We start from the raw sequence: 18,644 nt of genomic DNA on the forward strand, positions 1-18,644 counted from the left end.
TTAAAACGTACAAGTTATTAAAAACTGGAGGTGGGGAGCAAAGGCAACTAGAGCCAGAGATGAGAGACCAGTAGAAAACACCATGATGGGAATGGTTGGTGCATTTCCGACCAACCGGCTCCTATGCTAATAATTATCCACTAGAAGGAAAAAGCATTTGGCTGCAAGGAACCCCTCCCCGCCCCCGCACCCCCAACAAACAAAACATAGTAGAAGAAGTTTTTTTTTTTTTTTTTTTTTTTTTTAGGTAGAGAAAAGTAGGCCAAGAAATTACTTAAAGGCTTTCTGATGACCTCATAGCTCATGGTCCTTGTTCCAAGTAATGTAACACACAGGGGAGAGCAGTGACAGGAAACAGGACAACTCAGCGGAATTCCACACTGTAATCATTTGTGTGTTTTCTCGTTAACCGCTTTAACCCGAGGACCTTAAAACAGTTCACAAATTTACAATGATCAAACCTCATGGCCCACCTGAAGGAGGGCAGAATGTTGTGTTGCTCATTTTATAGATCGGTGGACTCCAACATGGAGAGCTTGAAAGAAAATGTCTCCAGAGCCCTCCAGTAAGAGAAGCCTGCCCAGGGATGTGAGGAGAGCCCTTCCTCCTGACAGGCCTGCCCCTGGGGCCTGGACTCAATTGTCACCTCCTTTCCTGTTGGTTTAAAAATATGTCTATACTTTAAAAAAAAAAAAATTCTATACTTAAAAGTTACAATAAAAATATCTTCAAAATAATATATATAGGAAAATATGCAATGTATAATAAAAATTTGCAAACAAAAATTTAAAAAGCTGTAGTTTGCCAAGATGGGGTTCCTTTTTACCCAGTGGCCTCCTTTTAGTCTTTTGTTTTGCCCTCACAAGTCAGTGGAAAGGCAGCAATTTGGAAAGAGGTTTTCTTTTCCAGAAGGAGAAGGAAATGGAAGAGTTGCTTTTTAAGATGAAATGCTGTGAGATAATGGGATGAGGGTTGGGGGAGGGGAAGAAGAGGGGTGTGAGAACTTTGTTCATCTTGGTTGAAAGTGCCCCAGAAAATATTTATCTTAGTTTACCTCAGAAGGGCAGGACGTGCAAGAGCGCTGCGAGCTTTGCTTGCAGTTGGGATTTTCCTTCCCAGCTTAGGCTTCCTACAACTGAGGATGCTCTGTTCTCACTCAGGGACCTGGGCTAGAAGGAGGCCAAGGGGCCAGAGCGGCTCTGACTTTAGGGCAAGAGGTGTCTCCGTTTCCTCAATGTCTGCCCAACTCACTTGGTGTCTCGCCCTTCATTCTCTCCATTTGAAGGCAAGGAATAAAGATGTTTGCCCCGAGATTCCCAAGGATAATAGCTACTCTATGCTGCGTTTATAAGTGGTTTTCATCTTTGGTTCCACAGTAGTGTGTTATGCACGCAATGATGGTAATAGCAACACTTCCTTGCTGTTTGCATAATGTCTGGCAATTTGCAAAATGCCTTAGGGAGCTTAGTTATATGCTCCCCCAAGCCTCGTGTGAGGTTGGGTTCCACGGATAGTTACCAGTCTCATTCGAACACCTCTGCTTTAATTCCGGGATCTTTCGAAGGATGTCATTGAACTGACCACTTGCCCCCAGACTCTCAGGGGAGTAATTATAAACCATTTCTAGCAGAGACTGGTTCTAGCTGGTCCCCATGAACAAGTGATACCCAGTCCTGGGAGTCAGACAATTCACATATGAAGCTGGAATTTGTCTGCTTTGTTTGACTATTTCAGATTGAACATCAATAATTAGGTAAACACGAGTAAATTTGGTCCAATAATTCTCCTTCCCTCCCTCCCTAGTCCATTGTCGTTGGGCCTTACAGGGAGTTCTGGGTTCTCAGATCTTGTCAGGGCATTGTAGATCTGAGTAATTCTCAATTCTCCCTTCCTCCTCTCATGCCCACTTCCAGCCTCTAAATCCCCAAAATGTCATGACCGACAGAAATCGTACAAGAGAGCTTAATTTTGAAAGGAGGTGAACTGCCTCCATCGAGATCTTTCTGGAGAAAATTAATAACCTACGAAACATGATGTAGAGATAATTGTCTCATCGGCTCTAACTGAAAGCCAGCGTGGAGGGAAAGTTGAGGATGGCGGGAGCCTTATGGATGTTGGTCCTCCATTACTCAGCAGGGAAATGCTTCTTATGGTGTTCCAGAAGGGAGGGGTAGTCACGACAAGTCATACCATGTGTCACAGTGCATCACATTGACTCACGGCCAGATCTTGAGAAAAATTCACAGCAGTCAGGAAATTCCCCGAGAATGCTCTCATTTCACCCTCTGCTGACCCTGCGGTGAGAGCATAGGTAGTAGGGTCAGGCTGGAGGACGTTTTTTAAAAAGGGAAAATCAAAGCAGTTCTGTTGTTTCTGCATGTCTCTGGCAGGGCAGAGTCCTTATGGGCCTGGCTAAAAATGCAGGATCAGCCTTGAGCCCTGGTGACCTGGGGGCAGCCTGCTTGGGTCTGTTCCTTCATTCTAGACTTTTGTTTTTGCACAGCTCCATCCCTGTCCCACCCAGCTTTGTTTCCCTTTGGGGACCAGCATCATTCCCTCTGGACAAAGCAGGATGCCCATGACCTCGTCTTCCAATGGACAGAGCCAAATTTAGAGTTGGGGCTGCTCATTTGAGCTTTGCATATAATTGGGCCTGGCACAAAGGGTTATCATTAGGAGGAAGGGCATGAAAGAAGGAAAAAAAAAAGGGAAAGCTGGTACTCAAATTAGAAAAGATTTTCTGAGAAGAGACACAGTGGTAAGGCTGAAAGGTCTAATCTCAGAGGAGTCCTTAAGAGAAAGGACAGAGTATTAAAAATGCCCAGATGAGGGCACCTGGGTGGCTCAGTGGTTTAAGCCTCTGCCTTTGGCTCAGGTCATGATCTCAGGGTCCTGGGATGGAGCCCCACATCGGGCTCTCTGCTCAGCGGGGAGCCTGCTTCCCCCCTCTCTCTGCTTGCTGCTCTGTCTACTTCTGATTTCTCGCTCTGTCAAATAAAATAAATAAAATCTTAAAAAAAAAAAAGCCCAGATGGGGTAGTTAGAGAAGCTAATATGGCCATCTCTTAGGATCACTTGCTTCCAAGTACGGCAGGTGCAGGGGGATTGTCGTGATAGGTGGCAATAGACACCGGAAGCATCCATTGTTAAGATTCAGGGTCTGCTCCCCGGGCGGCAGAGAACAATTGCAGAAACAGGGAGATCCACTTAATAGATGTTTGCCAAGCATCTCTGGAGCTGGGCATCGTCACTTCGGACTGATTGACAATAGAGGGTCCTGGGGGATCCTGAGCCCTTTGCTCAGCCATTGGCTTAGGGAACACCTTTGTCTAGAACCTGGCTGCTCATTGCCTTGGGAAATGGGACCATTACCGCTCCCTCCTCTCCAGCTGGGGAGCCTAGTGCTTCCTTCCTTACTCAGTGTGGGTCCAGGGGGCACCATGAAGCAGGTCAAGGAGATGCTGTTGCCGCTAATCTGGCGGGTGGATACGCATGTGTCCCCCGCACAGGGGCCTGGGGCCCTGTCGTGTGAAGAGGACCCAGGGGACCCCGTGTAGTGGGCCCGGCACTGCTCTGGTCCAGCTCTTCCGGCCCCTCCAGCTCCACCTATGGACTCACATGGGGGGGAACTTGGCAGCCTCTCGCCAGACTCTCTCTGCTCCCCACATTCCTGGTGGCGTCCCAGCTCTGCGTGACCTCGGGTTCTAATATTCTTGGGTTCGTTCAGACTACCCAGCTGGCTCCGCTCCGGGCTTCCTGGCCTTGTTAAAACCAAAAAGCCGTCTTTTACAACCCGGCTCTTTCCATCAAGTTCATCAAGCAGCCGCTCTTTTACAAGCGAGATGGCCCCTTTGGTGAGCTCTTCCTGGAGGGGGTGGCGGTTGTGGGCAGGGAGCCTAGGCTCCAGCCGGGTCTGGTCTGGGCTCTATTCTTTAATGATAGTTAAAAAAAAAAAAAACAACAAAAAAAACCAAAATGAAGTTCGAAGGTGAGTGACCCTCCAAGAGGAAAGATTAAATGGGTTGATTTGGGAACTGTTCAACCCTGGAGGCATGGCTAAGAAACGTAATGTATTTTGAATTTTTCTTCACGAGCCAAAGTTGGTTATGGTGTGGGAATAACTTTTTCATTTTGTCCCTCTCTTTCTCTGTGCTATAAAAATATTCATGGCAAGGAGTATACAGGTTGTGTAAACGTCCCTTCAAAAAAACACATAAAGGGATTATGTGTAGTCAACTTGTGTCTCCCTCCAAATGGGGATGTTCACAGGGACACATAGAGATATCCTTCACACCCTGGATGTGAAAAAATAGCCAGTTTAGAATTTGGCAGAGCAGCCCCGCCTGAGCGAGTAGAAAAGCTTGGCTTGGGGCTTAACAAACAATCCCATAAAACCCACACTTGCTTTTATTGAATGGTGATGCATGAAGGACCGAGGGTGGCCAACTTGAACAAGGACAAGAGCCAACATTCACAGTATTGTCCATAAAGGGTGGCAGCAAAGTTTCTTTTTGCTGAAATTCAATCTATTCCTAGAAAAAAAAAAAAAATGCTTCTCGTACTAGTTGGCTGGGCTTCACTCTGGTGCGTCTTTCCGCTGTGATATCATTTCAGTGCCTTCAAGGTTCAAGATGCAATGTTTTTGCATTTGGTCTTCTTGCCTCCAGCCTCACCCCTTCCAGGTCAGCCTCCACAAGGCTGGCTGCCAGAGTAATCTTTTTAAAAATGCAAATCAAATCTATCACTCTCCTACTGAAAATCCTTCAGTGGCTCCCTATTGCTAAAGTTCAAATTCCTTAGCTTAGTGGACAAGCTCTTCAGCCATCTGTCCGTGCTACCTTTTAAGCCATGTCACTCAGAGTCTCCCATCCCTGCACACCCTACACTCCAGCTATTTCAAACCGACAGGCCATAATCTCCAAGCCTCATGCATTTGCACATATCATTTCCTCCATTGGGACTGCCTGGGGACGTGAGTTGGGATCCATGAGAGCATATGCTGCACAGGGCAGGGGGGCACAGAAGGCTGATGTGGGGCAGGGGGAATGCAAGTTGTAGTTCCAACTAGGGTATTTGGAAAAGGCCTCTTGAGAAGGGGACTGAGCAAAGGCAGAAGGAGATGAGGGAGTGGGTCATGCAGATACCCAAAGAAGGAGCATTCCAGGCAGAGAGAACAGTAAGTGCAAAGGCCCTGAGGTGGGAATGTGCCTAGTACCTTCAAGGAATAGTTGGAGCAGAGTGGATGAGGAAGGTGTGGGGCAGCTAGGAGCCTGGCTGAGGACAGTCGGGTTCTTTTTTTTTTTTTTTTTTTAAGATTTATTTATTTATTTTGGGGAGAGAGAGAGAGAGAGAGAGAGAGAGAGAACATGAGCAGATGAGCAGGAGGGGCAGAGGGAGAGGGAGAGGGGAGAATCTCAAGCAGACTCCTGCTGATTGCAGAGCCCAACATGGGGCTCAATCCCATTTCAACTCAAAGAGCTGAAACCAAGAGTCAGACACTTAACTGACTGAGCCACCAAGACACCCCCATGGGGCTCTTGAACTGAAACAATTCCCACCTTTCTCCTGTGGCCAGTGGCACTAGTGAGAATGCATGACCCTCAGAAGCCAGAGGCTTGGCTGGGAAGTGCTTTGGAGGGTTGAATCACTTTGCTTATGGAAGCAGAATGGGTCTAAAAGTAGGTGCAAGTGTCAGGCTCTGGACTTGATTTTCTTCCAACCTATGTGCACCCAGTCTCCACAAAGCCATTTTAGAATTGTTCACACTGGTGCTTGAAAAAAGGATACACCTTCGAAATGCTGCAGTCTTGTTTATGTCCCAGACTGAATAAGTGATCCTGGTCCTCAGTGGACCCTCAGTGGGGGGTTTAACCCATGTCTGACCTATACTATTCCCAGTGGCAATTTATTTTATTTTATCAGTCCTTCCCCATTCTTCCTTTACAAACAGTCCGGGATGTCATATATGGATCTTCTCTCAAGCCTTTGGGTAAAATTGTGAATTAAGGTGTCACACTTTCCACCTCCCCTCCCCGGTCCCCACTCCGTTTTTATTGTGGCAAAATAATTAACATTTACCATTTTCACCATTCTGGGGCATGAAGTACCTTTATGGTGTCGGTTAAGTCATCCCCACCGTCCATCTCCAGAATGTCCTCATCCTCCCCAACCGAAAAAAGGCTGCCTGGTTAAACACTGACAGTCCCCACTTCCCCCCGCGGCCCCTGGCAGCCACCATTCTCCTCTCTGCCTCTGTGATTATGACTACCCAGGGACCTCGCACAAGGGGAATCATACAAGATTTTGTGGATGGGCTTCTGCGGCCGGCTCATTTCACTTAGGGTAAGGAATGTCTTCAAGGTTCATCCATTCAGCAGTTGTCAAAATTTCCTTCCTTTTTAAGGCTGAATAATAATCATATACAACATATATGTATATATGTCTGTACGCACACACACACCCTGCATTTTGTTTTCTTGTGCATTCATTTATGGACCTTTGAGAGACTAAGGATGCTGAGATTATGGGCATGTAGATACCTGCTTTCACTGCTTTGTTCCCTCTTCCTTGAAGGTACTTTTTGGAACAGGAACACCTCTTAGCTTCCCGATTCAGTCTCTGTGGCTGCCTTTCTCCCTTCCAACCTACTTTGCTTTATTAACTTGACTAAGGATGAGCACTCCTCTTTAGCTCAGCCCTCAGCCACTAGGGAATTAGAGGCTGAGTAAGTCACACAGAAGTAAAAGGGGACAACTTTTCTCATATCACTCTCCAGGAAGTTACTAACACTGCAGGAAATAGAGACCATGTCCCCGGGCCTGGGTCTTCTGATCCTTAGAGGCTGGGGATAATAAGGGACTAGGCAGGGTTCTTCCTCGAAGAGTCAGTGCCACATCCCGGCTGGGGCCACTGGACATCTCTTGGGAGGACCTCGTGTTAGCTGTAATAGAACCTGGGTGAAGGCAAGGCCATGGTTTCGGGGCTCCTTGGGCCAGCGCATTTTATTCCGTGGCTGTAGGTGGCACCTGTTAGTATTACTTTGGGTCGCTGGCTTAAATAGCACTTGACTTTGAACGAAAAGGATGCAAATTGCAAAACAAATTGTACATTTTAAAAGTTCGCTTCTAAAAGAGAGGAGGCACAGATAAGAGGGAGAATGGAATCAATAGGAATGAGCACTCCTGTGGGAGTCCGCCAGATACAGGTGAAGATGAGGGTCTTGTTAGCCGTGGGCTTTGGCCAACCTGTCCAAATTCTGTGAGCTTCCGTTTCTCTATGGGCAAATGGGCAGAGCTTCATTGTTGGGATTAAATGAGAAAACGGATGAATAACCCTATCTGCATATTAGCATTACAATCACCTGGGATACTTGTTTTTTTTTTTTTAAGATTTATTTATTTGTTTGAAAGAGGGGAGAAGGAGAGCATGTGCAGAGGGGAGAGGCAGAGGGAGAAGAGTCACAAAAGAGTGTGCTGAGGGGTACCTGAGTGGCTCAGTGGGTTAAGCCTCTGCCTTCAGCTCAGGTCCTGGGAGCAAGCCCCACATCCAGCTCTCTGCTCAGCAGGGAGCCTGCTTCCCCCTCCCACCCCCCTCCACCGCCTGCCTCTCTGCCTACTTGTGATCTCTGTCTGTCAAATAAATAAAGAAAATCTTTAAAAAAAAAAGGGGGGGGTGACCTTGCCTAAAATAATGGATTCATTGATATTAAAAAAAAAAAAGTGTGCTGAGCGTGAAGCCCATCACAGGACTTGATCTCATGGCCCTGAGATGAGGACCTGAGCTGAAACCAAGAATTGGACGTTGGACACTCAGCCAACTGTGCCACCCAGGTGCCCCTCACCTGGGATGCTTTTAAAACATAGGCTGCCTGGGTGCCCTCCCCAGAGATCCAAATTTAATTGGTTGGGAGCATCAGTGATTTTTACAAAGCTCCCCAGGTAACCTTAATATGCAGCCATGCTGGCCAATCACTGGCCTTGGGTGTAGGAGACTCTCTGCGAATGTCGGCCCTCCTTCTCAGCTCTCCTAAGGCTCTCGGAACATACTGGAGCCTTAGTTTCCCAGCACAGGAAAATGGGATTCAGAGCAGAGTCTGCCCTGGTTTTCTACAACCATGGAAAGAGATACCAGCTTTGCACGTGGCCTGATGCTAGGAAACAGTCCGTAAATGCTGGCTTTTCTGGCAAACGTGGTGAGAATGACAGTGTCCTCTGCACTGTGGCAAGCCCTCCCCACCACCCCCAGAGCAGCTGACCATCCTCTCGCCTGCCTGCTGGGGCTGTCCAGCTTCAGCTCCCCTGCTGAGCCATGTTCCTGGGAGATGCCTGGTGAGAACTTGGGATCAGACTGAGTCAGAGGTATTTGCAGACTTGACTCACCAGGTCTTAAACCCAGAAGACTGCCCTGTGGGTCTTATGACGTTCCTGGAAAATAAAAGAAGTGAATATTATTGGGTTGAGTTCATCAGACACTCACCCTCCCTTTTGTGTGTCAGGCTTTCTGAAAGGAGCAAGCAGCAAGCCAGCCAAGTCTAAGCCATCAAAGGAAAGCGCCCGGCTGCAGGCCTGAGAGACGCTGTTTCTTCTGCCGACAGGTTCAGCCTCTTCCCACAGACTTCTGCTCCTCTGGCTCCCCAGGGCTACCCCGTTTCTCCTCCCTCTAGGCTCCTGGGAAAGTGTTCCCAAGGGCTGCCTCTGGTGAGGTGTGTCAGAACTGAGCTATGCTGGAGGGCTGGGTGTGGGCTGGGAAGGGCCATCTGGACTCCAGAGAACAAGAAAGTGGAAGTTCTCCTTCTGGAGTGAGAATTTCTGCAAACTTACACTTAAGCAACAGCAGGTAGGGCATCCATTTCTCGGATGCCTCCTTTATCCCTGAAGATCTTAAATCCTAACATTTCCACATTCCAGCTGTCTCTAGAAACTGCCTCTCCACATCTCTAGAACTGCCACTTTAGCAATAACGACTGTCATTTTGTAATTTCTCACCCACAGCTGAGAACTCCTAACTGGTGGTCCTGCTCCTACTTTGTCTACTCCCTGCCCAACACAGCCGGGTGAACTTTGCAAAATACAAAACTAATTATATCACACACACACACACCCTTATGCTTAAAACTTTCCCAAACCTTGCCATTGCTCTTAGGATAAGGGCAAAACTCCTTAACAAGTTCAACAAGACCCTGTGTGTCAGGATTTGGTGAGGTTGTGAGGATAGAAAACCCAGTTTAAAAGGGTTTAAACAGATAAGATTTTATTTTATCACAAAAAGTCTGCAGTGGAACCAGCTAGGATTGGCATAACAATTCCCCAAAGTTATCAAGGACTCAGTGCTCTGCTCTGTCATCCTTAGCAGATGGTTTCCATGTCATGGTCCAAGAGGACTGCTTGAGCGGCAGCCATTGCAACCAAATCCCAGGCAGAGAAAGGAAGAATCGCACACAGTACCTTTACTGGCATCTTTCTGCCCAGAATTTATCTACTAGCTACAGCTAATTAGAAGACAGGCTGGAAAATGTACTCTTTAAGTGGTCATGGGCCTAAAAGGCAGGAAGAGAAAAACGGATGTTGGGCAACACTGGGAGTATATATCATACACTATATTTCCTGACCCCTACTCTCTTCTTGAGCATCATCTGGTCTCCTGCTTCCTTTCCCTAGCTATTTCCATTCCTGTCAACATTGGCTTTCTCTAGAAGTCCCCTGTATTTGCAACACTCCCTCCTGCCACAGGCCCTTGCTCAGAATTCAGCTTTCTCCCCTATTCTGATTTGACTCTAGAACTCTGCTCAAGCAGCATTTCCTCAGGGAATCTTCCTTGATTAGGTCAACCCTCCCATTTAGATGCTTATCACATGCATGTCGATGGTATCATCGTTGCAATTACACATTTATTTTATGCAGTCATTTGATTATTTTCTGCCCCCACAATGAGGTCAGAGTTTAGGTCTAGCTTTGCACAGGAAAGAGCATTCTGCGGGGCATACTGTAGGTACTCAATAAATATTTCTTGAATGAATTAATGAATAGATTTAGCTCTTATCTCATACAAAGTAAGAGAGGCTGAGACTCAGCAAGAGATTTTCCTAGGTGAGTGGTGGTGGGTGGCCAGGAGGACTAGGGAGAGGCAGTAGAGCCTGGGGACCTTCCTAATTGACTGAGGACTTCCCCTGAGGGGAAGTCAGAGAGAAGAGCAGGGTTTAGGGAAATGATCTAAAGGGTTTATTTGCAAATGAATGGCAGGTTCTTACAGGCAGCCTCAGGCTTCATCTCTCCCCCAGGGGCATCCCCAGAGCAAGGGTAGCCCCAGGCTGGTGGGTCTACCCGGTGGTGACAGGGAATGCCAAATGAGTGTCAAACATTTAAAAAAGGGTCAGCCTTTCAAGGTGGCTATTTGCCAGCCAAGAAGTGACTCAGTCTGACTCAGCAATAAGATTGAAAAGAAAGTGGTCAGAGGACCTTGACCCTGTAGCCTGGGTAGGAAGCCATCACTTTCTGCTAAAGGTCAGTGACCAGTGAGAGGGAAAGCATACCCATGCGCACTCACTGCCAACATCTCTGCAAACGCAGAAAACAATAATCCCCTCACATGCCTAGCATCTTTGTGTACTTCCTCCCAGTCCTTATTTTACACGTTTTTCTATAAGCAGTTGAACTCCTTCACAAAACATGATTTGGCAATTTCCTTTCTCACTAAACAAAGCACGTGTTTTTAAATGGCTTTCCGGAGAGGATGTACTGATCTACTCTACTACAAACAATGTGCTAGAATGCCTCTCTCCTGACAATCCTTGCAAACTTTACCAGTTAAACATTGCAGTTTATTATTCCTAATTCCTAATTATTTCAGTTCATTATTATTATTTTAATTTGTGGTTCTTTCATGTCTAGAGAGAATGAATGCTTCTCAAATGCTTCTTAGTTATATATATTTTTGATAATATATATTTAAATATACTTATTTTTCAACCTATATTTTTCAATCCATGTATTTTAGTTCATAATTCCTTCTTTTAATTTGCAATTCTTTCATTTCTAGAGAGAATGAAAACTTTTCAAGTGCTTATTAGTTGTACAAAACTGACGTTTTTCAAAACTGACTTTTGCACCGTTTTTTCTAGGATGGTAAATAGGAACTAGAAATTTTCCAAATGCTTACGATTTATACATATTTTTTCAAAACTGACTTTGGCAAAGTTATTTCTAGGATGGTAAATAGAACCTTTCCCACCTCTAGAAGTAGCATCTGTCCCAAATGGTTGTGTGTGTGAGGAAGATGGGGGTAGCGATGGGGAGAGGAAGGAGTGCTGTGGCAGAAAGTTTCGACTCCGAGTTTGGGTGACCCTGGCTCCCACGCCAGTCTCCAGCATGCCTTTGGAAGGATGAGGCTCCAAGCTTTCTCAGCAAACCAACACTCACTAAATAGATGGCGGATGTTTGCAGTGCAGCTTTTTTGGATTGCTGCCCCAATCTGATCCACTGGAGGGGTTTTGATATCTGGGAGGCAAACTGGGAGCCAATGGAGCAGGGGAGGGTCTGTGTCTGGTGGGGCTATGTCTCCAGAGCCCAGTAGGTCACCTGGCATGTGGTCATTCCTCAGTACAGGTATGTTCTGTGGCTGAATGATGGGAAGACTGAATGAATAGTTGCTAGGAGAAAGGAGACCCTGTCCCTCTGTGTTCTCAATTCGGTTCCGTGCTAGGTCAGGAAACAGCAAGTCCCTGTCTCGCACAGACCTCCATCTCCATATCTTTGGAAGTTAATCCAAATAGTAGCAAATATTCCTTCTGACTCTGAAATTCTATGAAAACGCCTAAGCTGTTTTGCTTTTCTTTTTTTTAAAGCGCCCTCATCTATGAAACCAGATGAAAATGTTGACCTCCCATGGGGTTGCCAGATAAAATATGGGACACTCAGTTACATCTGAATATCAGATAAACAAGGGATACTTTTTTAGTGTAAGTATGTCTCAAAGAGTGCATGACTCTGAAAATAAAGGAAGCACTGAATGATAGACAACGTCCAGCTGGATCAGTGTATTGCACCTGGGCTTGTGTTTCTGGACTGATGATGATTACTTGGCATTCATTCAGCAAGTATTTATTGAGCATCTAGTAGATGCCAGACACCATTTAGGCCCTGGTGACATAGCAGAGAATAAAATAAAGCAGTGTCTTTGTTTTCACATGACTTACATCCTTACAGATGAAAAAGTACATAAAATATCAGGTGGTCCTAAAGCTCAGAAGACTAATAAAGCAGGATAAAGATCAGAGACCCTGTGGGTGGGGGGGGGGGGAGGAGGGAATCAAGCAGTCTGATGACCTTGACCTTCTCCACCTGAGAGCCTCTGACCTCCATCAAGAGTTGTGTTTGTAACAATAGGACCCTGATGTGATTTTTATAGCAATTAGTGAAGCTGCATGAAAATGATGTCATTGATTCAAAGGCACCTGTCCAAATCAGGGATAAAACGGTCAGCTGCAGGGATGGAAGAGACCTATAAATCATTTGGTGCAGATTTTAGCTGAGCTGGGGCTGCAACCAAGTTCCCTGACAGCTGGAAAAAAGTTCAGGAAGGTCAGGTACTTATTAAAAAGATGCTTCTGTTTTCAATTTCTATGTGGCGGTCAGGGTGGATTGAGTCCTGACAACTTGATGTGTTTTTGAAGTTTTAGCTAGAACAGCAGGGAGGGATTTTCCTTTTTAAGAAGTCTTCAAGCTGGGGTGCCTGGGTGGCTCAGCTGGTTAAGCGTCTGCCTTTGGCTTATCGAGCCCATCGTGGGGAGGCAGACTGCTTTTCTCTCTCCTCCCTGTTCATGCTCTCTCTCACTCTCTCTCTCTCAAATAAATAAATAACATCTAAAAAAAAAAAAAAAAAAAAGTCTTTATGCTCCCTGGAGGTTCAAGGCTGGGCTGGGGACCGTGAGACTCATTGCTGGAGAGGCCACCTGTTTTACTCTCCTACCATTAGTACCAGCACTGTTGCTATCTTCATGATCATATCATGTTTGCAGGTGGTTCCCCTACCCCTGGTTACTCAAGTTGCTATGGTCATGAATCCTACGTTTTATTGCTAAGCTGTGTATTTGGTCTACACCTTTGCTAGGCAAGGTGTGGTTCCCAGGCCAGCAGCATCCCGTCATCTGGGAGCTGGCTATAAATGCAGAGTCTCTGGTCCCACCCCTGACCTGCTGAGTCACAGCCTGTCCTTTAAGAGTGTCCCACGGAATGGCATGAATGTTAAAGTTTAGGAAAGACTGTGCTAGAACATTCTGTGTGCTTGTGTCCATTGCGTTTCATACACTAGACTTGTATTTGATTTAACGTACAGGCTTCTTATCTGCTATGAGATTTGGATGTGTGGGGCTCAGTCATGTCTTCCTCAACATCAGTTTGTAGAGTTCTTACCATTTTCAGCTCACGGGAATTATGCGCTCAGATATGTCTACAGATTCTCGGTTTCCAAAGGAAGATCCTCATGGAAACCGGAAGAAATGAAGTTTTGGTAGAGGAGGGGCAGTTCCTTGAAAACCAATAGCAGAAGGTGACCAGGAAATTTCTACCAGAGAAGTTTTTAGGCATTCTGGTGGTTTCTCTGCAAATTGTGTTCTCTGGAGGAACAAGAGCCTCTAGGCCCGTCAGAGGGGATTCCCGACTACACAAACTGGCCCGCTGGAAGTCTGAGGCCTCTAGGGCCCTGTGAGAACGCCGTGGGGGACCAGAGTCAGGATGCAGGAGGGAACAAGCTCTCTTCTGGTGATCAGGGCTTCTTTGAGCCCCAGCCAGGCACAGATGAAGGGACAGCTAGCCCATGAGAGTGCACGTGTTCACCTTCCAGGGGTATAGGTTTACTCGTGGGCTTTCATCATAGGGCCCTTCCCAAGATAACAAGCTGAGGGATTCGAGCAAGTTCTGCCTCTGAAAGGCTTGGAAGTCCTGAAGGGCAGGGCGTAAAGGTGGGCCCTCAAACAGACAACGCAGAAAGCCAAGAGAGACACACTCCAGCTAGAACTGGGGGCGAGGCCTCAGAGACTTGGTCCCAGTAAAACTCAGAACTGCTTCCAGGGTGAGCACAGACCATCTCCCCAAAGGCAGCAAACAAGGTGGCTGAGACAGCTGAGTTAAGGGCTTTTGCACTGATGTGGATCCTTTGATGTGAACTTGGTAAACCTCCTTACCAGACCCAGTCACAAAGAGCTGCCACCCACTTTTTACCTGGAGGCTCAAGGGATTAGGGGCAGACTAGAAAAGGTAGGCTTGTCAAGAGCCTCCTGGGCCTTGAGTGAAGCCCACTGTGAACCCAGATCAATGCTTCAAATTGAAGATTTTTGAAAGTGGACTGATCAGCCTTGGAAGGGTCTGGGGGGTGGGGAGGGGTAGGGAGTGTCGCTGGACCCAACATGTATAACTTATACAGATGGGAAAGTGAAATCAAGTCCCCAAGTGGGGAGGGGAGGATGGGACTGGCCCAAAGTTCCATGGCATTTTCTGTGACGATTAGTGCTACTGTCCTCTGGCTCCTGGCCCAAGATTCTTTCAACTGCCCCCTGAGAGCCTGGCTTTGGTGGGACGGTGAAGGAGGCCATCTGTTTAACACACTTCTGCTTCTGAGAACAGTGGGGAAGGGCCCTCCTTTCCATCTTCACCCACTGTCCTTGGCAGGACAGTGTCAGTCAAGGCTGCAACTCTGTCCCCATGCCCTCACTGTCTTCACGGGAGGGCCACCTCCCTAGACTGCGGGGGACAGCCTGCCCCACCTGGATGCTTTGTTGAACTCCATTATCTTCCTACCTCAGAATTCCTACGCTCAGCCCCACACCCTTCCCACTTGGTTCTTGGGACATTTACTGCTCCTACAACCCACTCTTCGTTACTACTCTGGGGTAGGACATGAATGTCCACTGTCTCAGTTCCTAGAGGGCCTTGCACGGAGCTGGGCATACAGCTGGCACTCCGTGCGTGCCCTAGTGACTCTTTCTCCTTTCTTCCTCGACAGATTCCGAGCCCAGTACCTTGGATTCCCAGTCTTCGACCACCCTGTTCCTGTCCTCCGAGGAGCCGGGCCCTTCCACGGCCGCACTGCCCTCTCCCTCTTCCTCCTGTGAGCCCCAGGCCTTCTCCCCCGGGGCCTCGGTCCTGCCCCCGCTGCTGCCGCCGCCCCCCACCGCCGCTGCTGCCCCCGCGCCCACCGGCCCTGGTGCCCCTGGACGCGCAGGCCTCTACGCTGTCGTCGTCTCCTCCCCCGACGGAGCCCCGCGCCTTGGCGACTGGCTGCCCGGCGGCCCCGTGGCCACCCCTCCCGGCGTCTGTGGGGATGAGCGGGAGCGGCCCGCACCCACCCTGCATCCTGGAGCAGCAGGCAGGGATGACGGCGCCGAGGCCCCCGGAGCCTCCCCACCGCTCTGCGCCCGGCCTGCCGCGCCCACCAGTCTGGAAGCCAGCGTCGGGGACATCCTGGTGGAGCTGCGGACCATGAACGGCCACCTGGACATCATAGCGAGGGCCCTCACCAAACTCGCCTCGTCCCTGGGGCCTCCGCCACAGCCCCTGCCCGAGGCCCGGGATGCCAACTGACGCAGAAGCCGACACCGGGTTGGTCACTTTCAAGGGATCCCTAGTGTGCTGGAGCGTCCCCGCCTGTCACCTGTCACCCACAGGGGTCCAGCAAAACCAGCAGAAGAGAGCTTTTCTCTGCTCGGCCTGCCGGAATGGACCTTCCGTGGCCGCTCAGTCTGAAATGACCGCGCTTCTCACACTGTCCGGCCAGGTCCTCTCTCGGTGGTCACCACTGCCCCCACTCCCCGGGGCTCTCCCGGACCTTCAGATGTCCTCCTTGTTTTGGAAAAGGCCTTGAGCTCTGGGGAGGAGAAGTGCCCTCAGAAGCTGGTGGAACTTTGGGCGAGGAGATGCTCAGGAGAACCATCCTTTCACATCCCACAGTTGTGACTCCTGAGTAGCGTGGCAAGAAGGCAAGCCCGCTCCAGCTCTTCTCTCTGACTTGTTCATGGTCTATCTGATCTTTGGTGATGTTTACATATTTCTTTAAAAAAATTTTTTTTGCATAATTAAATTTATTTTTTCTCATTATAACCCTATTACAGGAAGTTTAGAAAATAGAGACGTGAAAAAATCTGATGTATTTGGAGAAGGAGGTATTTAAGTCTTTCTTATGAATAAGAAAGTATTTGTGTAATAAACAAAACTTTTATGTGTACTTTCTGGATGTTGGCCTCGCTCCGCTCCCTTTTTTTCCTTTGCATGGGCCCCTGTTCCTGGCTACTTGTCCCGACCTTCCTGTACTCCTTTGGATCTTATTTCAACACTTCTCATGCTTGTGAAGAATAAGCTTCTAAAGTTCTCATGATTCTTTTCTAAAACTCCCCTAAATTTGTAAATCCACCCCTTTCCTCTGGATTGGAGCAGAAGCTGAGTCTCAGAGTGCCTGGACAATATGGAGGAAGCCAGCACCCTTGGCCTCTAGTTTTTAGGTGCCAGTGACACTGCCCTTCCCCACTGTGACAACCAAAAACATCTCCAGGCTCTGCCAACATCCCCTGACTGAGACCTAGATGGAATTTCAGAAATTTGGAATAATCTCTACCCTCCAGGATCTGACTTCCCATAAGAAGCCAGGGCTCTTCTCACTCTCCTATTTGAGTTAGAATTAATTTGTCAGAAGCAGATACACTGCTCTTTTCCTGGAAACAAACCAAGAGTCAGAAGCCACACTGCACAGAGTAAAAGGCCGTCCGTCTCTGGGCATTTGCAGGACACGCAGGTGATGGGCTGAGGCCAGTGGCTGCCTGGGCTCTGTAGTCCTTGGCATACCCGGCACATGTCTGACTTCAGCATGCACGACCCACCTGGAGAACTTGTGAAGGTGCCCATTCTGCTTTAGTGGTTCTGGGGTGGGGCCTGACACTCTGCATTTCTAACGAGCTCCAGGAGCGTGTTGATACTACCGGTACAAGACACGTCTTGAGTACTAAGGGAGTAGTAAGGGCTTTTTCCACTTTGGGATTCCTGATGGTTTGGGTTGCTTATCTTTGCATCCTTTCGTGGCCTAGATGCCCCCAAGCTCTTACCAAAACTTTCACTGCTGTTCTGGAGGAGTTCTTGTTTTATTTTTTTTCTATTTAAAGATTTTTAAATTTTTTAATCGAGAGAGAGAGTGAAAGAGAGAGAGAGCAGGGGGAGGGGCAAAGGGAGAGGGAGAAGTGGACTCCCCACTGAGTAGGGAGCCCGATGCTGGACTAGATCCAGGGACCCTGGGATCATGACCTGAGCTGAAGGTAGACACCTAACTGACTGAGCCAGGGTGTGGGCTGCCTTCAGCTCAGGTTATGATCCTGGGGTACTGGGATCGAGCCCCGTGTCAGGCTGTCTTGCTCAGTGGGGAGCCTGCTTTTCTGTGTGTGTGTGTGTGTGTGTGTGTGTGTGTGTGTGTAATAAATAAAAGCTTCAGACATTTTTAAATAAAAGCCAGGGTGTATTAGGTCTAGCCACCCACTTCTAAAGAAGCTCTACTGGAGTTCAGACCAATTCAACATTTATTGGGTGTCTACGATGTTGGTGCCTGGGGGACACAAAGATGAATAGAGTAAGGGCCCTGCCCTCCAGGGGCTCCCAGCCTGGAGTCCCACACAGGGAGGGATCAGCAGTTCCCTCCAATAAACAACTTGAGGAGGAAATGGGAGAAGCAGCAGAGAGTGGTGAGAATGGCAGTCATTGAGGTCAGGCTTCTGGCTTTGACTTTGGGAGGATTATCCTGCCTCAGTCTCTTAATCTGTGTCAGATGGGGATGATGGCATCTGCTCCGTCATGGCCCAACAGAAGCAGACTTGGATGTTCTGGGGGCTTTGCATTCCAGAAAGTGCCGTCCAGATGCCCTTAGATGGCGAGTGAGTATCATTACCTCCTCTCTCGTGGGTCCTGTGGCTGGAGGTACCCTGGAGAGGGGGAGTCACACACTCACATCCGAGCTGCCCCTCCACCTCTGACTGACTAGGAGCTCCCCTTTCTTTTTCTTTTTTTTTTTTTTTCTTTTTTCAGGAAAAGAATCCATGGCCCAAAGTGACCATCCTTTGTTCTGCTCTTTAGCTGAAGAAACGGCTAAGCTGGCATTAACCCAGTGGCTGGGCACATCAGTACCGGGCTCTGACTCAGATGCTCTTTTCAGTCTTCTGTTCTCATTTTGAGGGGCTTCTCTGGTATCAGATTAAAAACAACAAAAAACGAAATCTTTCGAGAACAAAGAGGCACTGACATATAAATCCTAAATTCAGATACAGGGACTGTATCTGACTAAATTCAGGGACTAAATGCAGATATAGGACTGACTCCTTTGCTCAGAGCCCCATATGTGCACATGAGATTGAGGTTGGGGAAATCAGAAAGAGCGGCTGCTGTAACACCTGTTCCATCTAGGGAGAGCAGAGGAAAGTCTGAGCGCCTGTCCTGGGTGCATGGGGTCTCAGAAAATGGGCCTCATCTAAAGTTTTTGCAGATGGGGCTGAAGGGGGATAGGAGGGGCGGGATTTGCAGAAAGAACAGCCAAGGCAATGGAATTGCGTTCAGACAAAATAGCAGTCTGAAGGGGCTGGGCGGAGAAAAAGAAATCTCATCTTGTAGATTGTAGGTTGGAAT

At 48.0% G+C, this 18,644-nt stretch overlaps 1 protein-coding gene across 3 annotated transcripts in view; it reads left to right on the plus strand.

Moving 5' to 3' along the window:
- LOC116588700 (runt-related transcription factor 2) overlaps positions 1-16,151 on the plus strand; it is a 224,251-nt gene extending 208,100 nt beyond the window's left edge. The window contains exon 5 of one of the 3 annotated variants that reach the window (XM_032340143.1): positions 14,995-16,151. In XM_032340143.1, the coding sequence (XP_032196034.1) occupies positions 14,995-15,572 (578 nt within the window). In that variant the 3' untranslated portion in view covers positions 15,573-16,151. The remainder of the gene's footprint in view (positions 1-14,994) is intronic. The other 2 variants (XM_032340139.1, XM_032340145.1) reach the window with 2 other exon arrangements.
- The last annotated feature ends 2,493 nt before the right edge of the window (positions 16,152-18,644 follow it).

This window comes from Mustela erminea, chromosome 4, assembly GCF_009829155.1.
Source record: "Mustela erminea isolate mMusErm1 chromosome 4, mMusErm1.Pri, whole genome shotgun sequence".
Lineage (NCBI taxonomy): Eukaryota > Metazoa > Chordata > Mammalia > Carnivora > Mustelidae > Mustela > Mustela erminea.